This window comes from Akebia trifoliata, chromosome 14, assembly GCF_017979445.1.
Source record: "Akebia trifoliata isolate Shusen 1 chromosome 14, ASM1797944v1, whole genome shotgun sequence".
NCBI classification, from domain to species: Eukaryota; Viridiplantae; Streptophyta; class Magnoliopsida; order Ranunculales; family Lardizabalaceae; genus Akebia; species Akebia trifoliata.
The window spans coordinates 25,733,293-25,752,170 of record NC_141388.1 but is presented as its reverse complement, the minus strand read 5'-3'; the positions used below and the strand labels follow the sequence as shown (position 1 = coordinate 25,752,170).

Below are 18,878 nucleotides of genomic sequence, written 5' to 3'. Positions count from 1 at the left end.
AGTCAAAATTAAAGTCAATTAAGAAAGACTAGAGTCAAGTATTAAAGTCAATCTCATAAGACTAAAGTCAAAACCCTAAATCAAAACCCTAATCTAAACTAATCGAGTCAATCTCATAAGACTAAGGTCAAAACCCTAAATCAAAACCCTAATCTAATCAAGTCAATCTCATAAGACCAAGGTCAAAACCCTAAATCAAAACCCTAATCTAAACTAATCAAATCAATCTCATAAGACTAAAGTCAAAACCCTAAATTAAAACCCTAAAGACTAAGTCAAAACCCTAATTGAAACCCTAAAAGAAACCATAATCAAACCCTAATGCTTCTAAAAACTTTATAAATAAGAGCCTCCACACCCTATTTTCGTATCAAAGAAAAAACCCTAGAAAAAGTAGGTGAAGAAGCCTCCGGTCCAAAACCCTAATTTTGGAGCCCCAATTCCTTCCCTAACACCCCTACACCGATTTTAGCCTAAAAAACACCCAAAAACCTCTCAAAAACATCCCAAAAATGCACAACAAATTCGAAGCACCTAGATCCAAGAAGGAGATACCTTACCTTGAAGATCAGAAATCAAATCCGGAGATAGAACGAAGTAAGGAATACGATACAAGGAGTCGTTTTCGCCAGATCTGAGGGAATAGCACTTTTGCAGATCGAAGGTAAGTTTTTTTTATTTTTTTTTTATCTAGGTTTGTCATTAGCGATGTAGATTTATTTGGGATAAGTAGAGACCGGCAATGGCCGGGCGGGGTTGGTGCCTAACACCTTCCAACCCCGTAACATGATCCCCGGATTCAGATTTTCTGTAGTAGAGTAGTTTTTATCCATTTTAGAGTCAGTTTGGTTCGTAGACCACAATAACTAGGTGGCGACTCCCAAACCTCGAGGGTCAAAAGTGGATCCGCGCACCCCACGGATCGAGGGCGCTTTCAATTATAGGGATGAGAGTAGAGTAGTTTTAAGTACATATGATGTATAGAATATATTCCTAATAAGTAGTATAATAGTTAAAATAGGTTAGGTGCATGAGATCATAATCTATATTGTGGGAGAAGTTGAGTTGTGGGTTATGGGATAGTGGGTAGTTTGGAGAAGTGGGTAGTTAGGGTAGTATTTCTCTTGTATTTAAATTTATTATGAGATTAATGAAAATATGCAGAAAAATTATTATTAAGATCCTATTGGATTTTGGAGATTTACCATCTCGAATTGGTGGCCTAAGAGGTCCGATCTCCCTTGAACGAAACCAATCTCAATCTTTTTTATTTTTTATTTTTTTCATTTTTTGTGCTCTGATCTAAGTGGGCACGTAACATTGGTATCAGAACGGCGCTCCTCACATGAAAATTGAGTTGATGGATGATGAATTCAAGGAGTTTTGCAAGTATATATGTGATGGTTTGAGGGAATGTTGTCTTATAATTGAAGAATTTCTCAAAAAAAATGAAGAAATTATTTGAAGAGGAGAAACTATATTTAATAGAGTCGATGACCCTATAAATGAGAACTTAGATATGATCGAAGGTCAACCTCCACGATCATCTTTCCAAAAATATGAGATAAATGCCAATGAGAATCTCGTCAAGTATGCTGAAGACAAAGAACATCAAAGATCTAATGAAGATGACAAAGGCGAAGTCAATATTTTTGAAAAATATTCAAAAATTGACTTTATCCTCCCTATTGAATTCAAAGTATATGTCATCCAATCATTAATTATTTTCAAGAAGTGTCAAGACAACGACATCCAAAATGATTATCACGAGGACATCATTGATTCCAATAGACAAATAGTTTGAGAGTTATGTGTTAAGATGAATGTAATTGATTCTAATATCAATTGGGATCCGGGAGGTTTCGATCTTGAGGAAAAAATCGATTTCAAGGAAGATGGAATGTTATGTGCCTAATTGTAGGGCTGAGAGTAGAGTAGAGTAGTTTTAAGTACATATGATATACATAATATATTCCTAATAAGTAGTATAATAGTTAAAATAGGTTAAGTGCATGGGATCATAATCTATATTGTGGGAGAAGTTGAGTTGTGGGTTATAGGATAGTGGGTAGTTAGGGTATTGTTTCTCTTGTATTTAAATTTATTATGAGATTAATAAAAATATGCAGAGAAACTATTATTAAGATCCTATTGGATTTTGGAGATTTACCATCTTGAATTGGTGGCCTAGGAGATCCAATCTCCCTCGAACGAGATCAATCTCAATTTTTTTTTATTATTTTTATTATTTTTGTGATCTGATCTAAGTGGGTACATAACAAGAGAGGTCTTGTTGGCGATGTATTTTGAGGAAGATTGGGGAGATGAAGAGGTTGAGGACGATAGGTTGGAAAAAATAACTTATTTTTAATATCTCAACAGTTGGGTTGATGTTTATTATTATAAATAATAAATAATTATACGAGAAATCCATGCGGGTTATTTTTTGAATAGGACCGAGGTTAATCCAAATCCGATCCAAAAGTTCAAATTATAGATCCAAATCCTAATTTTTCGGATTCGGATCATCATGAGATAAAAATTATAGATCCAAATCCTAATTTTTCGGATTCACCATGGGATAAAAACCGGATCATTGCAGCACTGAGTTTCTTTCTCCCAAGGGTTAAACCGTTAAAACTTAAAACCATAAAACACAGCGGCCCTACTCTCGGAACTCCAAAGCAAATCCCTCTCTTTCTGTCTCTCTCGCCCGTGCGCTCGCTAGTTTTGAGTGTGAGGGCTCGTTTTGATGGCAGAATCGAAGTGATTCGATGAGTAATGTGAAGAGGCTTCTTCTTCTTCATTTACAAGTTTCAAGTGGCGGTTGGATCAGATTGCTCCATTCTAAGAAGCTCACTGGACCAAACTTCAAGGTACTTTCTCTGTCTGGAAAACAAAAATCTCTATTCTTCAATTCATGTTTAGACTTTAGACTATTTGATGGGCGAGAATTTTTTTTTTCTTTGTTTAATTTTTCTAATTCTGAATTAATATGTATGTATGCCTGAAATCAGATAAACTCTCATGGTTTGTTTGTTTTATCAACTGCACTCTGTTATTATAATTATTGATATGTAGTATAATTTGTTACTCTTCAGAGGGATTTGGATTGAACATACATATAATCGCTAGTTCTTCACAAATCACAGAGGGAATACAAATAATGTGGTTATATCTTTTCACCCTATATAAATTTGACTCTGGCACATTTTTTTTTCTTTTCTTTTTGATGTAGGACATCTATAGTTCTAATAGAATTTGTTTCTATTTTCTAGTTCTAGTAGGATTTCTATTTTCTATTTCTAACAGGATTTCTATTTTTGTCTAAATTCGTTTTTATTATTTAGGCTACAATTAGAAGTACTTAAAAGTGTCCAAATTAAGTTTTAATAGGTTTAGAAAGTTAGTATTATGTATAAATAGGTTAAGAAAGTTACTTTTTAGTATTTTAGAAGGTTCTAAGTTGTTATGATGAGGTTATCGATATAAGGAGTTTCAAAAATGAAATCCAATAATTAAAAACATATCAATTCAATTATCTTTGATCTTAGTTACTTTCTAATTTTTTGTTTTATTTTTTTCCAAGCTATTGCTTGTTTATCAATTGAATATATTTATTCAAATTGATTTTATGTGTTCCATTGAATACAATCTCTTAATTCCTTTCGAGTCCATTGATTCACATGCTTTTGCTACATCAAGTAGTATCAGAGCTCTTACTATGATTCACAAAATCTTATCTAGAAGCTCAATTTGCATCCCAAGAAGTCCAAATTGCAACCTAATTTGAGAAATTTGAAGAAAAAATCGTCAACAAAATTATGGCTAAGATGAAGTCTTTTGTTCAAGGCATGATTCTTAACACCATTGAGAAGGAGAAAGGTAAGAAAATCCTTGGAGATGAAGACCCTAAGCATTCCATCCAAAAATTCCCACCATCCCTCCCTCAATATTCCTCATAATTAGCCCCTAGAAACTCTTCTAGAGAGGTTGAATTCCCTCAAAACTAACCCCTGTCTAGAATATTGGTTTTACTCAAATCGCACCTCCCTACACCTCATATGACTCTCTCTCAACTTTCTATCCATATCGCACAATTCCTAGACTCTCAAAATCAAAACCCTCACCCTCCAACAATCACATATCAGCCCCCACAACATGATTCTTATAACCCCAACCCTCCATGTAACCTTCAACATCCTTCCCAAACCCAACCAACCCCTTACCTTGATTATCTTGATAAATTGGATCCCTACTATATTCCATCACCCAATCGAATCAATTAGGTAGAATATCGGTTTAAGACATACATCCCACAATTCAATGACCCTCTTCACATCGTTGATTTCCTTAATTGGTTGTTTACTATGGAATGTTTCTTCGACTATAAGTATAGGTGTTTCAAATCATATGAAGGAGATTTGGTAATGATCGACCTTAATAAGGATAGTTTTCCAATGGGCACCTACAACAAGACTAAGTTCAAGAAGATAGGTCATCATGGAAATCAGCGATAATGCTTACGTTGTGGACTTATCAGAAGACATACATATCTTTCCAACTATCCCAATGATGGAGTGTCTTTATCTGTGTCGAAGATGTAGGACATCTATAGTTCTAGTAGGATTTGTTTCTATTTTCTAGTTCTATTAGGATTGAAAATAGTACTAGAACTAAAAATAATTCTAGAAACTAACAAGGCATTAAGTTCAAAGCCCAAGGTACTGAGGTCGTGGGTTAGTGAACACAAACTAAATGTTGATTTTCAAGGGTGAAGTGCAGGTCGAAGCTAAGTTGTTTTCCTTTAGTTTGTGTTGGGTGAAGAGGAATAAAGGTGTTGAGGTTGTTGAGGAAGTGCAATATGTGGAATCGAAGGTCTTTTTGTTGCTTAAGGAAGGTTTGTGGCTAAGTAAGGTTCTTTCTTCAGATGAAAGCGCAGCCAAGGATATGTATGAAAATTTTACTTCAGAAGGAAGAACTCTGGTTGCAATCAAGAAAAGTAATAGGAATGGTAAGTTTCTGAAGTTACAAGTGTTTAGGGAGAAATTCAAAACTAAGGTTCTGGTTTTTCCTAAGGGCTCTGAAGGAAAAGATTGTTTGGTTTTAAGTTTTAAACTTGAGGTGTTGTGTGAACTAGAAGATTTGATGGAGCTGCCCGGTAGAGTTGTAGATCTTGAGAAGGCAACCTCGTGGGTGGAAGTCCTGGGGAAAGGGAAGCAACTCCTTGTTTGTCCGAAGGTAAAACAGAATGAGAAGGTCTTTGTAAATAAGAAGAGTGGAACTGAGTCAAAAAAGGAAGATTGTTTCGGGGTTTGGAAGAATGCAGTGGTCTAAAAAGCCAATTACTACTAGGTAGATTTGCCGCTTTTAAAGGATGAGGTAAGGTCAAAGGTTGATGTAGGTAAGAATAGAAGAAAATTGCCTCTTAAGTTCTATTCATAGGGAAAGTCTTGTAGTTTACATTTGGTCGAGAACAAATCAATGGCTTATTCGATTATTTGCCTTAAACAAGTGTTGATAGATGGGGTTGAGGTGAGCTTTTCTCAGTGGTATGTGGACGTGAACAAACTGGATGCTTTGTGGAAAAACGAGGGAACTTGGGTTAGAGTGATGGGTTTGTGATGCTGGACGAAGAGGGGAGATATGAAAATATGAGGGGGTTTAGGGAATATGGTTTAGGATTGGGTAAACCGAAAAGGTAAAATGAAAACAATGATCGTAGGTATGACTTCAATACCTATGAAAATTGTTAAAGGTTTGTAGGGTAAGGAAATGATTGAGGGTTAAAGATTTGGAAAAGAGATTAATGAAATAAGGGTTAAAGAAAATGGGAAAGGATTAAGGGTAGAGGTTTGTAGGTTTCAAGAATCAAGAATCAAGAGAGGGGTTTTAAGAATCAAGAATCAAGAAAATCAAGAACAAGAAACTAAAAGAAAATCAAGAAAAAACAAAAGAATAGAAAATTAAAATAAAAATTAGAAGAAGAAAGAAAATGATAGAAAAATAGAACTTTGAAATCATATCAAGGGTTTCTTGAAATCACCCAAGATTGGTGGAGAACTCACTTCACTCCATTATAGAAACTCATTCTTTATTCATCAAAATCTTCGTTTAATAAAAAAAAAAAACCTTAATACAATCTATATAAAGAAAATAAATTAAGAATTCTCGTCAAACTAAAATACCAAATAAGTAACCTTATTTTCGTAACTTTCTCTTTCCTAATTTTCAAATCCTAATAAACTTAAATATAAGACAAACTAAAGTTGCTTTGCCCCTTAAATATCATACTAAGACCATGGGCCAATAAAACATAAAAAAAACAAAAAAAAAAACATAAAATTAAGGCCCTAAAACATAAAACTAAATAACTAACTATAAAACGATAAATCTAGACTCAAATAACTTAAAATCTAAATAATTACAAATTTTCCATCGAAATCCTTGGCCATTAACTTGATTTGCATTCCGCATTAGTCTGCCTTTCAACCTTTGGGGCCCTCAGGTTTTCAACTATATTGGGGACCAGTTAGGGGGACTTGGTGGAAGTAGATGACAAGACCTCAAGCATGGGTGGCGCTTCCTTTGCGAGGCTAAAAGTCAGATTTTGTCCCTAGAGAATGCCTGATTGCCTAATGGTGGTTAGAGGGGATTTTGTTTTATAAGGTTGGCATTGTTCTTGAAGATTCGGAGCTTCAAGGGGTGGTGGACGTTAAAGGAAAATTGATAGTGGCAGCTGGGATGGAAAAAGTTGGCTTGAAATCAGGTTTTTGAGAAGGGTTGGATGGGGTTGGCACTTTTGCGTCTACTTTAGTTCTTTGAGCTATTGGCCTTGGTGCAGAGGTCACCAAAGTTTAGCACTTGTTCGGAGGTAGTTTGGTAGGGGCGACAATGTGTTCTCCAAGTAGAATGGTAGAATCATAGCTCTTTTCAAATTTTGAATTAAAGTCCTCCAAGTCTTCGAAAGATGGATGTGTGGAAGAGTTTGCGTCAAAGAAAAGGAAAAAAGGTGGTCACCTTGGGGTGGGTAAGGTGGCTAAAAAGCGAAAGGGCAAATTGAAAAGTTTGAAGTGTTGTGATGTCTCAAGAGGTTTTGAGGAACGTGTAGTTGAGAATTTTAGGGGTAAACTTGGAAGGAATTAGACACATATTAAACGATTTTGGAGAGCTAAATCCAAGTTAGACACGAGTGGAGAGAATTCTGGTTCAAGTGCAACACATGGGGTAGGTTCTGTGGTGCCATGTTCGTTGGCCCAAGATGCAAGTCAAGATACTGGAGGGTTCGTGGGTTGTGACTGTTTTGTGGTCCATGGGCCTGGGAAAAGGTTTTTTCTGAGATGAAGGTCTTAGTTCTGCCTAGGCCTAGGTTTGGAGTGACGTTCATATTAGTGAGTTGGGGGAGGCAACTCTAAGTGTCTGCTTAGTGGGCTTCAAGAAGGGGTTTTGGGTCCTCAACTGATTTTTTTGAGAAGACTCAGTTATTTTTTTGGCCGACTTCGGTGGGAAGGTTTCAAGCTCTCTCGTTAGATGGAAGGCCCCTCTTTGAAGTATTCTGGCAGACAGGGAGTATTAAAAATCCTTTTTCAACCTCTCTTAGTCTTTTGGTTATTGTAGTGGGTTCTGACTTGCAGTTTCTCAATTTAAGCTTCTGTGCCGAGGCAGGAGGGAGGTCTAAAGGTCGTGAGTTTGACACTGGGACTTCTAAGTTGTTGCCGAAGATTGTTGAGCCTTACAGATGGAATTTAAAAAGGATTTTGGTTCTAAGACAATCGTTGGGGTCAATTTGGACGGTTTAGTTGAGGAAGTGGGTGTTCTGAGAAAGGTGCGATGCTTAGGGATTGGTGGTCGGTGAAAGGTTTATTGAGTTCAGTCATCAGAGCCCAAAGTTGTCGTTGGAGTTCTTATCGATTGTACTGATTGTTCCCTTAATCTGAGTTTTTCGGTGGTTGAGCCAGAAGAATTGGATGATCTGGGGGTAAACACAGAGGCTATAATGAGGAAGAAGTTAAGAATTATGAAAAATCCGGGTAGCATTGGGAAGAAGGAAGGGGTGTGTGCAGTTGAAGACATCTACAAGAAAAGGTTTCGGGAGAAGGAAGTTAGTTTTTAATGACGCTTAAGATTTTTTTCTTGGAATGTTAGAGGTTTGAATGACTCGAGAAAAAAGGTGGTGATAAAATCTTTGGTCCGCAGTTTGAACCCCAAGATTGTCACTCTCCAAGAATCAAACCTTGAGGACGTGGATCTGAAGTTGATTAGAGAGCTATGGGGCAGCAGGGTTGGGACGACTGGGGGTATTGTTGTGATGTGAGACACAAGAAGTGTTGTTGTGGAGGACACATTGTTTGGTGCCTTCTCGACCTCCATTTTATGTAGGCTAGTGGACAATGATTTTTAGTGGGTGTTCTCAGAGGTTTACGTGACATAGCGGAAGCGTGTGAATCAATAGATTCAATAAATTGTGTTCAATGGAACACTCAAAATCAATTTAAATCAATATATTCAATTGATAAACAAGGAATAGCTTGAAAGAAAATAAAACATAAAACTAAAAAAGTAATTAAAAGAGAAAAGATAATTCAATTGATTATTGATTGATTGATTATTAATTTTCGGATTTGGAGCTCCTTATATAGATAACTCCATCATAATAACTTATAATCTTACTAAAATACTAAAAATTAACATTCCTAACCTATCTATAACATAATACTAACTTTCTAATCTTATTAGAACTCAAATTGGAGACTTATAAGCACTTCTAATTATAGTCTAAATAATAAAAACGAAGTTAAAACTAATTAGAAACTAATAAGGAATTGTACTCCTAACATAACTATGAAATAGAAATCCTACTAGAAGTAGAAATAAAAATCCTACTAGAAATAGAAATAGAAATCTAATAGAATTAGAAAACTACTTAGAGCTATAGATGTACTACATCTGGCCCCCTTTCTTTGAAAAGAACTCGTTCTCGAGTTTTTCTTGAAGGCATTTTTTATTTTTCTTGTTTTCCATTCATCTCTCGCTCTAATCCACTTCTAGTGATATCCGTTCTTCAGACTTTGTTTAGAGAATTTAATTGACCATAGCATATCATCTGGTAAATCCATAACATAAGCATTATTACTTATCTTCTCCAATATATGAAAGGGTTGAATTTTCTTCAACTTGGCCTTCTTGTAAATTCTAACAGGGGAACGATTTATACTAAGATAAACCATGACCAAGTCTTCTTTTTCATACTGCTTGAATCTTCTATCGACACCGATTTTGTACTTGTTAATAGAAGCTTCAAGGTTCTTTTTCAGTTGTTCCTTCAATGTCATATTCTTTCAAACTCATCCCATAACGGGGTAGATTTGGGAGACTTGCATCAGGTACCAAATCAATATGATGTATATTATTCATGGGAGACAATGAATCTGATAATTCCAAAGGAAGAAAACAAGAAAAGTTTTCAAGGAGGGATTGTACTTTATGAGAAACTTGAGTTGGAGGGTCTTGATTGGAAGGTTGCACTACCACAACGATCACTTGGCTTGTTTCCTTTAAGTCGTCATTGATGTTGGTAGAAGTAAAATATGTTTCCTTCTCCTTGGTTGGTTCGACAGCCTTGGGCTTGTCATAGGAAATATGTAGAATCAGTTTGACACCATTATGCATGAAAGAATAGGTGTTGGCTTTACCTCAGTAGGTGACATCATTATCATGAAGCCAAGGCCTTCCCAAGAGGATATGACATGCTCTTATTGGGATGATGTCACAAATAACCTCATCCTTATATTGTCAAATATTAAAAGAAATAGAGCATTGACTTGTCATATTCTTCTTGCATTTATTGTCCACCCAACCTATAGAATAAGGTGTAGGGTGTTGTGTAGTGGGTAGCTTGAGTGCATCGACCATGTAGGTTGAAATTATATTTTCCGAACTTCCACTATCTATAATTAATTGGCACAACTTACTTTGAACCTTGCATGTAGTCTAGAAAAGACTATGTCGAATTGAAGGATCAAGATGTTGTACTGGCAATAAGTTGTGGATAATACAACTGAGATGTTCACCTTCTTCAAACTTCTCGAATTGCGCTTCCAATTTAGTTTCAATGATGAATTCTCCTTCACCAACCATGAACGTGGATCGTAGCAAGAGCTTTGATACCACTTGATGTAGTGGAAGCGTGTGAATCAATAAATTCGATAGATTGTGTTTAATGGAACACTCAAAATCAATATATTCAATTGATAAACAAGCAATAGGTTGAAAAAACAAAGTATAAAGCTAAAAATGTAATTAAAAGAGAAAAACTAATTGAATTGATTGATTATTAATTTTCAGATTTGGAGCTCCTTATATTGGTAACTCCATCATAACAATTTGTTATCTTAATAAAATATTAAAAATTAATATTCCTAACCTATCTATAACATAATACTAACTTTCTAATCTTATTAGAACTCAAATTGGAGACTTCTAAACACTTCTAATTATAGTCTAAATAATAAAAATGAATTTAAAACAAATTAGAAACTAACAAGGAATTGTACTCCTAATATAACTATGAAATAGAAATCCTACTAGAAGTAGAAATAGAAATACAAAGCGAATAGTATTAGAAAACTACTTAGAGCTATAGATGTCCTACATCATTACGACCTTTCCATGGACAGAGAAAAAGCTCAATTTTGGAAACAGTTAAGCAATGTGAATTCGTGTTGGGGTAAGCCTTGGTGTCTCGGGGGAGATTTCAATGTTATCTAGTTTTCTTTTGAAAATTTTTGGGGCTCTAGATTCTCGTTAAAGATGAGGAGGTTTGTTCAAACTAATGAGTTGGTAGATCTTCCCTTGGTTGGTAGGTAATTTACTTGGTCCAATAACCAAGAGTCTCCTGTCCTAGATAAACTTGATAGGTTCTTAGTTTTGTCAAGCTGGGAAGTCTTCTTTTCTGGGGTTTCTCAAGAATCGTTGCTAAATCCAACTTCAGACCATTGCCAGATTGTTCTTCAAGTGGGGCCGAGTGTTAGATGCCAGACTCCATTCAGATTCAAAAATATGTGGTTGTTGCAAGAGAATTTTAAGGAGTTAATTGAAAGTTGGTGGTGAGTTTGAGAGGGGACCAGCGGTAAATTTTTGTTTAAAGTTAAAGTTCATTCAAGATAAGCTAAAAGTATGGAATGGGAGGTTTTTGGGAGGCTGGAAGTAAGGAAAAAGGAACTCTAGTTGGAATTAGAAGAGTTAGATAGGAGGGAGGAGTTGGGTCCTTTGACTTCGGGGGGAAGAGCTAGAAGGGGGGAAATTCAAGATGGTTAAATGAAGGGGATGGTAATACTAAGTTATTCCATCGTGTGGCTAATACTCATAGGAGATCCAATAACATTTCAATTTGGGGAGAGGTGGTTTGAAGGGGAGGACGAGTTTAGAAAAGGGGTGGTTGATTTTTATATCGGTTTGTATTCAGAGCCTACTTATTAAGGCCAAAACTTGATGGCTTGCACTTTGATAGTATCACCTATGAGCAAAGGTTGTGGCTAGAGAAACCATTTGAGGAAGAGAAAGTTTTTGCGTCTATATCAAGCTTGTGTTCAAATGAGGCATCGGGCCGGATAGGTTTACTTTAGGCTTCTTTAAGAAGTGTTGGGATACAATGAAGAGGGAGTTGATGGAAGTTTTATAAGATCTCTTTGAGAATGGTGTGCTAGATATTGGGTTGAATTGTTCGTTTGTTACTTTGGTTCAAAGAAGGTGGGAGTGGAAGACATTGCAGATCTTAAACCTATCAGTCTAGTGGGCATCACTTATAAATCATCTCCAAGTTACTTGCAATAATGATGAAAGAGGTGTTTCACGAGATCGCCAAGGGGCCTTTGTGAGTGGAATCCTTGATGGAGTTATTATAGCTAATGAGTGACTAGACTCAAAGTTAAAATCTCAAGTGTTGGGGTTAGTGTGCAAGATAGATTTGGAGAAAGTTTTCGACCATGTAAGTTGGAGTGGTTTGACGTATTTGTTGGGTCGCATGGGGTTTGAGCTTAAGTATTTATTGGGCAATGAGGAGTGTTTCTACCCCATCTTTTTTAATCCTTGTTATTGGTTTTCCGAGGGGTTTCTTCAAGAGCTTTCAGGGTTTATGTCAAGAAGACCCGCTTTCTCCTTTCTTGTTCTTGGTGGTGTTAGAGGCTTTGGGTAGAATATTTGGTAACTCGGTAGCAAACGGGGACTTGGGGGGTTTTCGCCCAAGTACAGGAGGCCCTTTGGTCACTTAGTTGCAATTCGCGGATGATCTGTTTGTCTTTCTGGATGTGGACATTGATTAGATTAGGTTTCTCGGCGGGTTGTTATGCTGTTTTGGAGCTATAACCGGTTTGTCAGTAAATTTTTGTAAGAGTAAGGTCTTTCATGTGGGACAAGCGGTCGATGTGGAGCTTGCAGCTTTGTTGGGGTTTCAAGCGAGTGTTCTCCCTTCTTATTTGGGCTTCCCTTGGGAGCCTCTTATAAGAGCAAAAGTATTTAGGAGCCTGTGGTAGAAAATGTTTCTAGAAGATTAAACCCCTGGCATGCAAATTACCTTTATAAGGGTGGTAAGTTAATCTTGATCAAGAGTGTTTGTTTAGCATCCTGGTTTACTAGTTTGTCTTTATTTTTTATCCCTAGAAGTGTGGAGTTGAGACTAGATAAGTTGTTTAGGGATTTTTTTTGGCATGACAAAGAAGGGAGAAGCAAACTTCATTTGGTTAGTTGGAAGAATGTGTGCACGGTAAAGAGTTTGGGGGGTCTCGGTTTCAAAAAGTTGGGTACTCTAAACGGGTCTTTGCTAGGAAAATGGCTTTGGAGGTTTGGAGTGGCTATGGCGGAAGGTGATAGTGGCTAAATTTGGGGAGGATTCTATGGGTTGGGAGAGGTGTTACTAAAAATCCGTTTGGGTGTGGGGTGTGGAAAGGTGTTTTAAAAATTCTTCCGCAATTTAAAAAAAAAGAGTGACTTTCAAGGTAGGGAAGGGGGACGAAGTAAGATTTTGGGAGGATACTTGGTGTGGGGGAGGTCTTTTGATGGATAGGTTTCCTTCATTGTATGTAGTCTCATGAAAAAGGAATCTTCTGGTCGCAAACTTTCGAGTGTTTGAGCGGATTTCCACAGGTTGGGATTTGGGGCTTAGGAGGTCATTGAATGATTGGAAAGTGCCAGAGATTACAGAGTTGATAGGCCATCTCAATATAGTGTCAGGAAGTCCAATGGTGGAAGACGTGAGATTATGGGTTCGAAATAGTAAAGGCATGTTCTTGGTCAAAGACTTCTACAAGGATCTCACTAGATGTGGGGACCCTTCTTTACCTCATGTTGTGGTTTGGGGTCCTAGGGTGCCATCCAAGGTATAACTTTTTTTGTTTGGTCTACTGTGTGGGAAAGAATTCAAACACTTGATTTGTTGAGAAGAAGGGGAATTCTATAGCCAGAATGTTTGTTGTATGACTTGAAATTCTTGGAATACTTGCTTAGTTAGGGCATTTCCCTACTAGCTTTTATATTAAAAAAGAGAGGATTACAGATTTGAAGAATTTACAAGTATACTTTTATACTCTACAAACTCTAAAATTGCTAACAACACTCCTCCTCAAGTTGGAGCATAAACATCAAACATGCCTAACTTGATAGTGATATCTTGAAGGATGGAAGGGTCCGACTGCTTTGGTGAATATATCTGCAAGCTGATGAGAGGAAGACACATGTTGCGACCTAAGTGAACCATCCCGAACTTTTTCACAACCAAAGTGTATATCAACTTCTATATGCTTGGTTCGCTTATGTAGAACATAATTAGAGACTATCTTTTCGGCTGCTTTATTGTCACAATATTAACGGCATAGATCTCATAATAGGAAATCCTAACTCACATATAGAAAAGATTGAAGCCATAGAAGCTCGCATGTACCATGAGCAATAGCCTTATACTTAGATTCAACACTGGAGCAAGATACTAGTGGTTGCTTTTTACTTTTCCATGCAATCAAATTGCCTCCTAGAAAGGAGCAATTTAATGATGTTGAACAACGATAAAAAAATGATCTTGCCTAATTTGCATCGGTAAAAGTGGTGAGATCCAGATGACCATGTGAACGATATACAAGTCCTCAATTCAGACTAGACTTGATATAACTAAGATTACGATGAACTGCTGCGAGATGGGTAGCAGGAGAAGCATGCATAAACTGACTAACCATGCTCACAACAAATACAATATTTGGCGTGTGAGGGTGAGATAAATCAATCGGTCTACAAGATGTTGATGAGTATGTGGATCAAGAAGAAGATCATTTGCATTCTCATGCAAACATAGCTTTGGATCCATGGGAGAACTAGCCGGTTTGCAATCAATCATACCTGTGTCGCATAAGAGATCTAAGGCATACTTCTTTTGCGAGGGAAAAATGCCTTTCTTGGAATGAGCAACCTCAAGCCCAAGGAAATATTAAGGTGCCGAAATTCATAACTTTCAAATATACGGCCTAATTCCTTCTTCACATAAGTGATGAAGGATGAGTCATCTCCAATGAGAATATATCATCAATGTAGACTAAGAGGATAATACAACTTGTAGAGCCAGAATGAATGAAGATAGTATGATCAGAATGACATCTCTGGTCCGTTTTTTTTTATATTTTATATTGTAGGGTTTTTCCATGCCCTATTTCGATGTGATTAGTCCCTTACATGCCCCAACCCCAAGAATGTTTCCCCACATGCAAAAGGGTAAGTCAAAAGGGCGCCTAGTTTCGAACACGCAACCAGAGGGAGCAAACATCTGTAGCTAGTTTCATTGTTGAGCCACTTAGTCATCTCGATCTTGGGGGCATCTAAGTGAAATATCTATTGTCAATCGTAGTTCTCATTGACCTGCATGAGATCCTAGTAGTCTTGTCAAGATTTTCAAAATCTTACCTGATTTTTTGAAATTTTGGCCGAGTCAACCAATTTTGGTTCATTCTTTCAAACCCTATGATCATTGGATTTTTTTTCACGTTTTTTTTATTATAATTATTATCGAGAATGGAGATTTTCAACACGTTTTGGGTGTTCTAAACACTAATTTTGATGGAAGATTGGAGACCATATTTTGGGTGGTTTAAACGTTTTAATTTATTGAAGAGTACAAAAAATTGAAAATCATCATATTTTTGGTGTGTTTTGAACACCAAATGGTTACAACTCTTATTTTCAATCCTCTGGTCAAAACACCCAAAATGTGTTTAAAATATTCATTTTCAATCAGAGACTAAACGAACATAATAAAAAATTTCAACACAATTTGGTTGTTGAAATAAATACATTTTGATTGTAATTGATTTATTAAAACAATGATGGTTAAGACCACACCTAAGAAAACAAAGGTCTTGAGTTTGATTCCCCTCCTTGTTGGCTACCCCTTGGGATTTTGTATAAATTGTATTTTAAAAGGTATTTAATCAATTTTAGAGTATAAGTAGTGTCTCAAATATTTAGCTAAACTTGTGAGGTGGTTCTAAGATTAAAAAAACTAGTAGGTGGCATGTGTGAAGCACATTTTATTACAAAATTTATGATTTATGCATTCATCAATTTTTATTTTTTATGATTTATGCATTATCAAAATTACTTCAAATTTTTTTTATTTATTTAAATTTCAAATAGACAAACTTATATTTTCATATTTTATCATTTAATATGTTGTAAAGGTTGTTTTGTAATTTAAAATATTAACCAAGGTTATTTTGAAGATAACATAATAGACATATATTCTATTATTTTAGGAAACTGAAAGCTAAGTAACGTGGGTAAGATCGTAGTTTTATTCATTTTGACAAAGATGATGATTATGATAATGAGTTATATGTAAAGGTGGGGGCATTTTTAGTCGTCCAAATTTTGGTGTCAAAAACACCTATTCAACAGGGTTAGACACATAGCTTAGTTGGTTTGACGCATTGCAAAACAACTTTGAGGTCAAGGATTCAAGCCAGCTTACTCAATAAAAAAAAAAAAATAATAAAAAAAAAGCTATTCAACCTTTCTCTTGTTATCACTACAAAGATTTGTGAGGGGCATCAAATTAGTTAAATATTTGGGGTTACATTGTTTTCATTTTTCTTACATATTAGTTGTATTGACTTACAACTTTTCTTAGTAGTTAACTTAATATTATCTTGGTAATGGCATTTACATTATCATTTTGCTCTTTCTTGCATGACCTATACTACATATAAAAAATTGAAACATTAAATTGTTTTTGTCGCCTCGGCCCTAAGGGGGTTCACTGCTTAGGCCCCACCTAGCTCTTTTAACAACCTTGACACCTGGTATATGTGGAAGAGGTGACTTGGCCTCTGAGAATTGGACTGTTGTAGAGGTAGAGTTAGGGTTTTGATCAAAGGATTTGAGAAATAGAGGTAAACAAAAGTGTATCCACTCTAGTGTTACAAGGATCATAAAACCTTAGGTTTGTGGCAAAGAGACAGGGTACTTGTTAAAACAAAAAGAAGAAATAGAGTAGTGAGAGTGTAGCAGTACTCTAGTTCAAAGGAGATTGACTTGTACGAGTCATCTTGGCCTGGGTAGGGGTCAAGGTGAGACAAGAAACTAGGTTTGAGATCACGGTTAACATGCATGGGTTAGGTTCCTAGATGGGGGTGATTTATGCGATTTGATTTTCCAATGAGGGAAAAAAAAAAACAAAAATTTGAGAAAAGCTTACTTCAGGTCTGAAGAACTTTGCCAAACTCAAGGAAAAAAACACCTTGCTTGGTCTTTATCTTGGAGGGGCTGTTTGCTCACTTTGTTAAACAATCAAGAAAATCCTTTGTCAAGTGAAGTGTTCTACTAGAGTCATTGTAATGCCACCCCCCTTTGTCAAGGACACAGCCAATCCAATGACATCCTTATAACCTTGGTGTGATTAACAAGTGTAGTGTTGGCCATTGCAATACACACTCCTTGTGTTGTGTACGCCACCAATCCAATGACATCCTTCTGACCTCATTGAGCGACACTAAGGTGTCTTTCATAGAGTGTGTGTGCCTCCAAATCCTTCTATGCTACCTCAAACTATTTTCTATTAAGCCTTTCTCTCTCCCTTTTAAACCTTTCAACTTGCAACCAAATGCTTCTCACTAGTGTCATTGTCGTTTCCAATATGCATGCCTGATTCATCTCAATTGTATAGTTTATGGAAATTGTATGGTTGTGCAAATCCAAAGAACATTTTCTAGTTGGGAGACGTAAAAAACTTATGGTGAGGATAGTCCAATATTTACTCTTATAAATTTGTAAATCTTCGATTCAAGTTTTCTTTCTCTGCTAACAGATCAAACTTTTTCTCTCAACTGCAGAATTTTCTCTCATCCATCCCACCTGAGTTCAATAGAATCTGGCCGTTCGTTGTTGTTCTAAGTAAGCCCACTAACAATTATCGATTGGTAGCAACACAGGCATCTTTGGATGAACACGAGGTGACAGATGAGGCCTTAAACCGAATTATCTCTGCATTAGAAAATGATCCAGTTTCCAGCAAAGAAACCTGTAGTGTTTATATTGAGAAGCTATGCAAAGCTGGGAATCTCAAGGATGCAGCTAGATTGGTTCGGAGCCTACACGATAAACAGATATTCCTGAACCCAAAAATTTATAATATATTTCTGACATCAGCAGGTGAAGGGAAAGATTTTGAAGTTCTGTTTGAGATATTCGAGGATCTATTACTATCCCGTGTTCCTGTGGGTCCGACTTCTTATTCTATTCTGACCAAGGCTTTGTTGAATGCACCTGATTCGGTCCCGTTGCAAAAATTTGTTGGAAAAATGTCCGAACTGATTTTTCCAAGAAGGGCTACAATCATAAACAAGATCATATCTGGCTTTGCTGAATCCAGACAGATAGATAAAGCCTTGATGATATTTGATTATATGAAGAATCTGAAATGTAAACCAGATATTGTCACATATAACACAATTTTAGATATCTTGGGCAGGGCAGGTCGGGTAGATGGCATGCTTCATGAGTTTGCCTCCATGAAAGAGGCTAATATGGCCCCGGATATTATCTCATACAACACAATAATCAACAACTTACGGAAGATGGGGAGGTTGGATTTGTGCTTAGTTTTCTTACATGAAATGGGTGAGAAAAATCTCGAGCCAGATTTACGTACTTATACTGCATTAATTGAGAGCTTTGGTCGGTCAGGGCGTGTTGAGGAAGCATTGGGTCTCTTTGACGAGTTGAAAAGAAAAGGGATCAGTCCTTCTGTTTATATCTACCGAGCATTGATTAGTAATTTAAAGAAGGTTGGGAGGTTGGAGTTAGCGATTAGTTTATTGGAAGAGATGAATTCATGTATTTCAGATCTTATTGGTCCGAAAGATTTCAAAAGGAGAAACAGGTAGTTTTAGACTTACTGGATTGAGTTCCAAGAAGCCATAGAAATTGAAGAGAGTTCATGAGTTGGCTTAGAAGAATGGATGTTGTGGAGGATACTTTACTGTAACGTGCTCGTGTAATTTTGGTATGTAATTTATGTTACTCAATTTTCAGGTGCTCATATCATTGCTAGAAAATAGAGATCTGCTATTGGCACCCCAAATTTTACTTATTACACCCCAATTTTTTAAATTGTTTATTGCACCCAATTAAAGATTAAAACACACCATTCAAACATTACAAATGTTTGGCTCGAAGTATTATCTAAACATTAAAAAGCTTGTTCAAACAATTTCAATAGTTGTTTATGATGCATGATAGTGAGGGAAAAAAAGAAATTTGGAGAATTAGGGAATTTGATTTAGGATTTTGGGTAAGGATTAAGGATTTGAGATTGGATTTACAATTTGAGTTAACATAGAAAAAAA

General features: G+C 36.3%; 1 protein-coding gene across 1 annotated transcript; it reads left to right on the top strand.

The window, feature by feature from the left end:
• Positions 1-2,637: 2,637 nt before the first annotated feature.
• Positions 2,638-18,613, top strand: LOC147386617 (Tetratricopeptide repeat (TPR)-like superfamily protein). Its single transcript, XM_086423331.1, has 2 exons — positions 2,638-2,876; positions 17,364-18,613. The coding sequence occupies exons 1-2, from the start codon at positions 2,775-2,777 to the stop codon at positions 18,414-18,416; spliced, it is 1,155 nt and encodes a 384-aa protein (XP_086279457.1). The 5' UTR covers positions 2,638-2,774; the 3' UTR covers positions 18,417-18,613.
• The last annotated feature ends 265 nt before the right edge of the window (positions 18,614-18,878 follow it).

Excerpts from the sequence above, each read along its gene's own strand:
- LOC147386617 (XM_086423331.1), top strand. The coding sequence starts at position 2,775 with ATGAGTAATGTGAAGAGGCTTCTTCTTCTTCATTTACAAGTTTCAAGT. Across the intron at positions 2,877-17,363 it reads TCACTGGACCAAACTTCAAG|AATTTTCTCTCATCCATCCC; the intron begins GTACTTTCTCTG and ends TCTCAACTGCAG.